At 34.0% G+C, this 10,547-nt stretch overlaps 1 protein-coding gene across 4 annotated transcripts in view; it reads left to right on the plus strand.

Moving 5' to 3' along the window:
• LOC143244074 (cell division cycle protein 20 homolog) overlaps positions 1 to 10,491 on the plus strand; it is a 34,312-nt gene extending 23,821 nt beyond the window's left edge. For 2 of the 4 annotated variants that reach the window (XM_076488104.1, XM_076488105.1), the window contains exons 7-12: positions 5,002 to 5,096; positions 5,912 to 6,131; positions 7,164 to 7,289; positions 8,036 to 8,153; positions 8,889 to 9,063; positions 10,345 to 10,491. In XM_076488104.1, coding sequence (XP_076344219.1) covers positions 5,002 to 5,096; positions 5,912 to 6,131; positions 7,164 to 7,289; positions 8,036 to 8,153; positions 8,889 to 9,063; positions 10,345 to 10,360 — 750 coding nt within the window. In that variant the 3' untranslated portion in view covers positions 10,361 to 10,491. Of the gene's footprint in view, positions 1 to 5,001; positions 5,097 to 5,911; positions 6,132 to 7,163; positions 7,290 to 8,035; positions 8,154 to 8,888; positions 9,080 to 10,344 lie in introns of those variants that run through there. The other 2 variants (XR_013024890.1, XM_076488106.1) reach the window with 2 other exon arrangements.
• The last annotated feature ends 56 nt before the right edge of the window (positions 10,492 to 10,547 follow it).

Raw genomic sequence — 10,547 nt, forward strand, 5'->3', positions numbered from 1 at the left:
TTAGCGTCCAGGCGCAATTGGATGAATTGGGTCTGTCCTTGGATAACATTGCAGTATCCACTGGTCAGCCCATCCCTCCATGGCTTATTACAGTCCCCAAATGTGACCTTTCTTTAAGTCATCTGAAAAAAGCAGATACTCCTGATTGGAAGTACCATCTTTTATTTACTGAACATCTTTTGAACAATTTTTTCATTCCAATTTATACAGATGGTTCCAAATCAGGTGACTGCATGGGCTCTGCCATGGTGTGTTGCAGTTTGGTGGTTGCATGTAGAATCCCCTCTACAGCTTCTGTGTTCACTGCTGAACTGTATGCAATTTTTCTTGTCCTGGATCATATTGAAGCTAAGCAGTACTCCAACTGCACTATTTATGCTGACTCGCTTAGTTCTCTTCTGGCCCTGGAATCGCTTCACATTGGTTCACACCCTGTTCTCGCTGATATTCAAAACCGACTGGCCTGTTTCTCAACATCCATTTCTATCCAGTTTTTCTGGATACAAGGCCACATAGGTATTCTTGGGAATAAGCTTGCAGACACAGCAGCTAAATCTATCTGCTCTGGCACTATCACCACTTTGCCTATTCCATACATGAACTATTGTACTGTATTCGAGGATTGGTTCTGTGTCAGCTGGCATTCGAGTTGGAGTGAGCAATGTGAAAACAAGCTTTTCCAAATAAAACCCTGTATTAGACTTTGACCTTCTTGCTTCCATAAGGATCGGAAAGAGGAAGTAACCAACAGACTTTACAAAGCAGAAATAGGGTTAAGTTCAATTTTTATCCCCTTAGGATATTTCCCATAGTTCATAGTGTTTACATATAAATTTTGGTGGAGATTAGCTCAATTGGCTCAAATGAGTTAGGATGCAAACACACACATTTCATCTGTGTGTGTGTGTGCATGCTTATATATATACATAGTCTATTTTATCAGTCATTAATATTATTCATTAAAGTGTGAAGTTATGAAAGAAGCAAGAAATTCAGAATAATGTTTATATAAAAGGCCAGTTCCTTGAGTAATGAAATATAATATACTGCTATAAATCATTATGTACTTGTCTATTAGTAAAAGTGCAGTTGCTAGTTAATTTCACCAATTGATAACACTCATTCCCACACTGTGACCAACCCCTAAGGTGTTTTGGTCCCAGACAGCACTGATTCCAATTTTGTACCCTTTGTTGTGTATTCCTGTACGTGGTGAGGAAACCTCCAGGGAAGGTTCTGTTCTTTCAGTTTACCTACTCTGGGGTCTGAACATCCACCCACGTGTTTGCTGTGCGTGGCAACCCGTAAAGGGGGGAGGAGAGGATCCTGGTGGTTGAGGGGTCCAACCCTAACACACCACTTTGGCCTTGAATTCCTCTAGATGGGCAGCCTTCCAGTGCCCCCCTTGATTCAATTAGCTGGTCCACTTGGGCTAGGGTCAACGAAGTACCAATGTTGGATATTCTCAACAGGTGTTGTGGACATTGTATCTGATGCTGGTATTTAGGTATAGTGCTCACAAAACCCTGGCATTGCTACAGTGTCCTTGTAGGACTCCATGGTGGGTGGGGTCAGTGGGCACCAAAATTTCCTTTTTTTATTATGGATCCTCCACATAAAAACTTATACAAAATAGTGGAAAACAGTCCATAGGTAAATGACCATGACTTGAAGATTCTGAGCAGCAATCTTCAACTTCTGTAACACCTGTTGTACCTCATTTTCTTATCCTACATTCTCTTTCATACAAACCTCTAGGGCAAATGTCTCCCTTTTTCATTCAGATGGAACTTGCCGACTCTCCAAAGTCAGTAAAGAAGCTTCGATCTGGTGACATGTTGGTTGAAACATCCACATCTCAACAGAGTGAACTCCTTGCATTCAAAGGCAATTGGGGACATACCTATTAAGGTTACACCTCATGCTACTTTGAATTCATCACAAGGAGTTATTGTTGAGAGGGATTTGAAGAACCTACACCGTTTGCAATTGTCTTTACTACATGCTTTGAAACTTCGTTACTTACCAAAGCATCCCACCTGGGGTTGTGTTTTCCTTCCTCGGTGGGCCAGACGTTTTCAGAACAGACCTGCCATTGCTCCTTTTGGTACCGTCTTTTATTTGCTGAGCATCTTTTGCACCACCCATCCATTCGTATTTATACAGATGTTTTAAAATCAGGTGATTGTGTGGGCTCTGCCATGGTTTGTTGTGGTTTGGTGGTTGTGTGTAGAATCTCCTCTACAGCTTTTGTGCCATTTCTCTTGTCCTGGATAACATAGAAGCTAAGCAGTACTCAAACTGCACTATTTATACTGATTTGCTTAGTTCTCTACTGACCCTGGAATCGCTTCACGTTAGTTCACACCCTGTTCTCGCAGATATTCACAACCAACTGGCCCATTTCTCATTGACATCTACTTCTATCCAGTTTTTCTGAATACCAGGCCACGTTGGTATTTGCGAGAACAAGCTTGCTGACACTGCAGCTAAGTCTATCTGCCCTGGCACTATCACCGCTGTGCCTGTTCCATACATGAACTATGGTCTTGTATTCGAGGATTGGCTCCATGCCAGCTAGCAGTCGACTTGGAGTGAGCAATGCAAAAACAAGCTTTTCCAAATAAAACCCTCTATTGGACTTTGCCCGTCTTGCTTCCGTAAGGATCGGAAAGAGGAAGTTGTTTTAACTAGACTGTGCATTGGTCATAGTTTTTTAACTCATCATTTTCTTTTATCTGGAACTGATGCACCAGGTGTATAGCCTGTGTAACACTCAGGTCACAATAAGCCACGTTTTACTTTCTTGCCGTCGTCACGACTCTCAATGATGGCACCATTTTAAACATGTTCTGTTCCAAAGTTTGTCCACAACATTAGATAATGTTATTGGTGATGGTGACACTGTCCACCATGGTAAAGTTTTGCCATTTAAGTTTTTTAATTTATACATTAAAATAGGTTTAATGTGGTTCCCTTTAAGAATCAAAGTCCATGTAGTTTGATTTGAAATTAGAAAATGGCAGTGATGTTAAAAAAATTGAATCCAGGACTTGAAAAGCCAACTTCAGGTGACTGACGCTGTTGTTTGAACTACCCGTTAGTCCTCCTGGAGAGTTATTATTAATATTTTGTTTCACATCTTTTAAAACCCTTATTACTTTTTAAAAATGGCCATAACGTCAAATAACTCGGAACCAGGACTAGAAAGACCAACTTCAGGTTACTGATGGTGATTTTTGTACTTACCTGTTAGTCTTCCTGGCAGGTTATGATAATTACAATTATGCTACAGAAAGTCCTTTACAATTTCTATTACTGTAGTTTTTTTTCTTAACGTTGTAGACTAGATGTAAACATTGGTTTTATGCTCTTTATGTTTTTTTTAAACTTTGTTTTGTTTTACATTAATTTCCTTTTATGTATTTTACTACATTTACTTTAATTTCACCTTTTTACCAGAGATTTGACACAGATAGTCTAACTGCTTTTTGCCATAAAACACTAAATCAGTGAACCAACCAATCTCTTGACAGCACTAATTCTAACAATAGACCCAGTTCTTAGTTGCTTCTCCCGAGAGATTAATTCTAACAATAGATCCAGTTCTTAGTTGCTTCTCCTGAGAGTGCTAATTTTAACAATAGATCCAGTTCTTAGTTGCTTCTTCTGATGGCTCTAATTCTATAAATAGATACAGTTCTTAGTTGCTTTTTCTGATGGCACTAATTCTAACAATAGATCCAGTTCTTAGTTGCTTCTTCTTATGGCACTAATTCTAACAATAGATATAGTTCTTAGTTGCTTCTTCTTATGGCACTAATTCTAACAATAGATATAGTTCTTAGTTGCTTCTTCTTATGGCACTAATTCTAACAATAGATATAGTTCTTAGTTGCTTCTTCTTATGGCACTAATTCTAACAATAGATATAGTTCTTAGTTGCTTCTTCTGATGGCACTAATTCTAACAATAGATACAGTTCTTAGTTGCTTCTTCTGATGGCACTAATTCTAACAATAGATACAGTTCTTAGTTGCTTCTCCTGACAGTCCTGATTCTAACAGTAAATACAATTATTTGTTGCTTCTTCACCTCTTGAAAGTAATGTAACCATGTATAAAATGTTTTCTTCTTTGGGTAGTACTGATTCTAGCAAATATATCCTGTTCTGGGGCACTTTTATCTTCTGATAGTTCTGATTTTGACATTATTTGGTTCTTAGATACTTTCAGTCCCAGGAATTTTGTTTCATGAGCAGTTGCTAATAATAAATAGGATATGTTTTTAGTTTGTATATTTATGAAATTTTTGAAAGTTATACACTTCAAATGAGAAATATCAACATGGATTTGAATAAAGTATAATAATCAAATTATTACATAAGAAGATTTATCTTGAGCAAAATACTATCTGTGTTAGTTATAATTGTTAAAAATATAAACAAAACAGAAAACTCTGGAAAAATGAAATATTCAGTAAAATATTCTTTGATATTGAGTCTTTTCATGTCAACTCACCTAGGCCTTCCTCATTCATGTCATGTATTTTCTTGAAAAAATTCAAGCAAAAACTTAATTTTGATTTATTCAGCCATGCAGTACAGCTTTAGGATTTTGTATGGCTGAATAAATCAAAATTAAGTTTTTGCTTGAATTTTTTCAAGAAAAATCTGTGGCTTGAACTGAGAAAAGTTCTTTTTTTGTGGGTGAGTTGGCATGGAACTGTATCATGTGTATAAAGATATTAATATCTTTATGTGCTGTCTATGATTGTCCTGCACACACACACACACTAAATCATTTATTTTACAGAAAGTAATTGAATGCAGGGATTTTGAGTTCATTGTTAAACATTTGTCAATTTTGTCTTAACAAATTATGAATATGTATGAATGTTCTAGACATTTATATAGTCATAATCTACTTCAATAATAACAATGAAAAAAGGATGAAACTCTGAACAATGTAACAAAATTCTCTCTTCTTTTTTTTTATATAGTTGTGGGATGTGGTAGCACAGAAGCAGTTACGTGTGATGTCAGGTCATGAAGGAAGAGTTCCTGTGTTATCTTGGAGCAATTACATTGTCAGTAGGTAAGTACATAACATGAGTGATGTAATGATTTCAGTTGAAGTAAACACAAGTTTCAACATGTATTACACATAACTGGTAAATATTTGACTTTGTGATCAACTCTAGATGGTTGTAGAAAAACTACATATATATCACTTGTTAATATTCATACAATCAATTTACAAAATGTTTGTACATTTATCTAATCTAACTTCATTTGCTTCCCTTTGTTGGCTTTTTTAACTACTAAACCAAAATAGATTTTGAAACTTTGTGTACATGTTGGGTTTTGTATGAAGATAGCTGTAGATTCTTGCGACAGTACTAATAATCCTGATCTAAACTTTATTCCCAAAACTGTGAAGATTTGTAAGTACATTTTGAACATGGAGTTTACTTCCTAGCCAAAGTAAAATCCATGTTTTGTTACATTTTTATTGCCCATGTTTAACAGTTTGAGTTATCAATAAATATAATGATGCTGTAAGTCATGCTAAGAACAAACTAGAAGTTTTTATTGGAACTTAGACTAGTGGATTATCTTATCTAAAAATACATTACAAGAATGAGAAAATTTAAAGTGAAAACTCACCTCAGCAACAAATGCTTTGTTGTATATTTCTTTGTCATCCGTAAACATTCTGTGCATTATTGTTCTTTCAAAAATTGGACTTTGATATTTTATACTGTAATAGTTTGGACTGTGAAACAAAAAGACTAAAAATTATTTAAAGCAATTTTCAACCAGACTCCACTGGCCATGACATTATCAACATTTCTTGTTAAAACTATAAAGAATAGTTAATAGTCCTTTTTTTTTATATACATGTTTTAGTGGATGCAGAAGTGGCGAAATTTATCATCATGATGTTCGAGCTCACAGTCACAGAGTTGGAATGCTACGAGGCCACAAAAGGGAAGTTTGTGGACTGGCATGGTCACCAAGTGGATATTATATAGCCAGTGGTGGAGAAGATGGTAAAGTGAATGTTTGGCAGGCTTCAATGTCCAGATGTCCTGTCCAAACATTTACTAATCATGCTGCAGCTGTGAAAGTAAAAACCTGTCATTCAACTTTTAAGTAATTTAATACTTAGAAACGAAATTCATTTTTCAAGTTTACATGAATACTGTTTCATTCTATTAAACAATATTATGAAGTAATATCCTGCCAAACAAACAGGTATTTTATGGCTAATTAAATATAAACTTATTATGCTAGCTATAAATGTTCAATGGCAGATTTACTTGTAGATAGAGATATAGCCAGTCATGATGGTAAGGACTGTTTTGAAAGAAAGTTATGAAATGCCAAATTAAACTTTATATTGAAACTGAGATAAGAAAATGATTCAGATTCAGAAATTGGAGAGAGGGGTTATCTTAGGGAAATAAACTAAGCACATTGACTAAAAAACATAATTAAACATTTCGTGGACAATAATGATTTGACAAGAGATAATCTCTTATTACATCTGAAAAAAATATTTAATTTAACTGGTGAACATTTATCGTAAGAATGTTTTGATGAGAAATAAACTCACTATACCAAAAAACCACAATTTATAATTAAACTATTTACTTAGTGTAAGAAATTTCTCATTCTACTGGTTGTACTTCATAATATCAGTATTACCATTTGTTAATAAACTGTGATGTATTCCAACTTTGTTATAGCTTCACAATATCAGTATTACCATTTGTCAATAAACTGTGATGTATTCTTTCTGTTATGGCTTCACAATATCAGGATTTCCAACTGTCACCAGTCTGTGATATATTCCAATTTTCTGTTATAGATTCACGATATCAGTATTACTATCTCTTAATAAACTGTGATGCATATGAACTATTATAAATACAACTAAATGGTTAAGTATCAGATCTATCATTTTCCTGATTAAATACAACTAATTAAAGGAGTGATGTACTAAGACAACTTTCTGTGTACAAATTGGAAATATGGTTAAGATGAATTCTTTTCTGCCTTTCTAGAGACATTTATTTTGCACACAGAAACTAGTAGTTTTTTCATGAATGCTTTTGTTTTTAACTACAGAATAAACCTCTTTTTCCTCCCCCTTAAGGCTCTTGGATGGTGTCCATGGAGGGGGTCATTATTAGCTAGTGGTGGTGGACTAAATGACCACTATCTTCGTTTGTGGAACATCAGCTCTGGTGTTTGTGTCAGCAATGTAGATACAAAGTCTCAGGTATGTACTGTTGTTTAACTTACAAGGTTAAGTATAAATGTTACAGGATTAAGAGCATGTATATTACAGCATAAAATGATGCTAGAGATGTGCATGTAACAGCAGTGAGCTGATGTGAAAAGCATATTGCAGCAGTAGAACAATAATAGAAATTTGGACATTTTATTCATAAAACGACATTAGGAATACTGTTAGATGTGCATGTTTCATTAGTAAAACTGTTAGGAACATGCATGTTACAGTAATAAAATGTTAGTAATGTGTATTTTCTAGCAATAAAATGTTTTCAGATGCAGAAGTTGCAGTAGTGAAACTATCTACTGCTGAATTTCAGAATTAAAACGGTAAAAAGTAAGTGATGTTTGGAGGTTTGTGGCATCAGTAATGTAAATAATCTGCAGAGCAGTGGGTGTGATTTTAAACCAATGGAAGTTGTTTTATGTCACCAGTCCAGAAACTTGATGTTTCTGTGTTCTACTCTAGCACTTTGAAATATGAATAATAAATTCACTTTATCACTATCTCATGTCTAAGTCCCAGTAACATAGTGTCAATGGCATAGTTCTATTCCACCCAATGAAAGTTACACTGGTGAATTCCATGCAGAAAAAGTAGACTGCAAATAGTATTGGAAAATTCTTTTAACACCTGACATCAAAGAACTGGTTAGGAGTATAAAAATGCAAGTTGATGTTATGTAGTGTAGTAAAAACTGTAATTTTATTGCACGTCTTACTATGATGAAGGTGTCAGGTCTGCTTTGGTCTGAAGAATATCGAGAACTGATTTCATCACACGGTTATCCCAATAATGAGTTGACATTGTGGAAATATCCCGATCTTCGAAAAGTAGCTGATCTTACTGGTAAGGAGGTAGTTTCTTGGTATAGTCCTGTTTTTGTGAAAAGCTAAATGTTTCAGTCATTCACATTAATTGTCGATTTCTAACTTTGTTAAACCGAATTATTTTCCAGGTACCATATGGTCATAGGTGTTTCAAAATTGTAGGCCTAATAACAATGTTTTTATTTTTTTTAACCCTTTAAAATGGCACAAATTCTGTAAACCACAGTAACATAATAGAAAATAAACAATTATTTGTTTGGGTTTTTATATAGTTCTTATAAATTTCATGAGCAGATGTAATTTGAAAAAGTGAAGCTTCAAAGAAAGGGATTTTTTCTTCCATTAAGTATTTTTGATCAAATAATTTTTATCCCCCCATTTTGTTTGTCATAAAAGTAACCTTGCATCCCTATAGTATAGCTTGTATCTAGTATAAAGGTGAAAATATTTTTTTAGGTTGCAATTCCTGTGATACACTAAGGCTCGTTCTAGAGCCAAGATGGAACTAATCAAGTACTGTGACTCGACTCTTTGTAAGGAGGTTTATTAATCTGAGTTTACCTATTTACTCTAACAAATAAACAACAAAATCTGTTATTGTTCCATGATAACTAGGGCAAAGGGCCAAGAGTCTTCATGCATACGAGAGCTTTTTATCTACTTCTATATATATATATATATATATATGTGTGTGTGTGTTATGTTGTTTAACTGTGTAACCTTCACATGCAATTAGTTTTTTTTTACGTTTTAGGGCACATGGATAAAATCCTTGAAATTACCTTGTCATCAGATAGAACTATTGTAGCTAGTGCTGGAGCTGATGAAACCATTAAGCTATGGAAATGCTTTGGTTCTAAAACAAAGTCAAGAAAGAAACTTCCTTATGGTAAAGTAAAAACAGATCTCACTCTTTCACATGCAATAAGGTGAGAGGGACACATTGGGTTGTCTGTTTAATCAGAAATGTAATTTATAAGTTGATCTAGATATAATACTGAGTTATACAGCTTTATATTTTATTTTCTACCAGATTTTCTATTTTTGAAATATTTATCATAATATATTTTTAATATATTTGTACAGAAAAAAAAATATTAAAAATGAATTTTAACATTAATTTGAAACTGTCACACCTGTTTTTAATACTGAGTTTTTAATTCATGATAATGAGAAACCCACTTAAAGTGAAAATATATCTTGGAACAGCTGGTATGGGTATTAACACTTTTACTAATAAAGCATAGAACAACATTTTAACCTTCCTAGGTCATCAAATTAATAGAGAGAATTTGAAACTGACATTTGCAGGACATGTCTTAGGGACGAGACTATAAACGGGATTGTAGGGGAGTTGCAGTTAGATTATTAATTAGTACATCTTAATAAACTCTTTGTTAATTTGAAGATGAATTAGGAAGGTTAAAACGTTGTTCTCTGCTTTATTAGTAAAAGTGTTAATACCCATACCAGCTGTTCCGAGATACATTTTTACTGAATTTTGTCTCAGAAACAATATTGTAATAATACCCTTCAATTCTTACAGATGGTTACAGAAAATATTTTAAGGAACATTGCTTTATGTTTAACTCTGTGTTAAAATAGTCATTAATGTGTAAGATTGTGGTGTTAAACCTGCTAGAGATTAGAGAATGTACATTTCAAAGCGTGGTGATTTAATTTTTCAAGATATATTTTCTGTCCCATGTTAGGCAAACAACTTGAAACTAGGCACTCAAGGGTTATAACTAACATACCAATGCTTGCTAGTTCTACACCCACATTCTTTTCCTCTCATAAATAGTGCCCATTGTTGATCAGGTTATTGGATGAATAGATTATTTTTAAAGTCAGTGTGGTAATTTATTTTATTGCAATATATATTTTTCTTACCTTGGATTTGAGTTAAAACTATCCAACTTTAAAAACGAAATCTCCTAGGACCACATGGTGTGTCAGTGTTAAGTTTACAAATGCACAACACAGGGTTCAAAAGACTGTTTCATAGCTTTGTACAAATCTAAACAATTCATACTATCTCAAGAGCAACCTGACTCTACATACAGTTTATAAAGAAAGCTTTTGCTGGAGACAGAAACTGTGGTGTCACTCATTTTTTAAGACTAAATGTGTGTAGAAACAATGTCCGAATATATACTTAAACACCTTGGGTCAGATAACCACCACTGCATCATTTTTTATTATTCAAGAAAGGGCCAGTACTGAAGAACTATTACTCATAAAATCCTTATATTCATCCTGGACTGAATTTAAAGATATTTGAAAGAGAAGAACCTACATTTCAAGTTTTTACAATTCCAAAAATGCCAAAATTATGAGGAAAGAAACACTTTTCATTAAGCTATAATTTAGTTTTAATTACAGCTTGCTTTTGTGTGTGTGTATATGAAGG

Source organism: Tachypleus tridentatus, chromosome 2 (assembly GCF_004210375.1).
Source record: "Tachypleus tridentatus isolate NWPU-2018 chromosome 2, ASM421037v1, whole genome shotgun sequence".
Classification (NCBI taxonomy): Eukaryota; Metazoa; Arthropoda; class Merostomata; order Xiphosura; family Limulidae; genus Tachypleus; species Tachypleus tridentatus.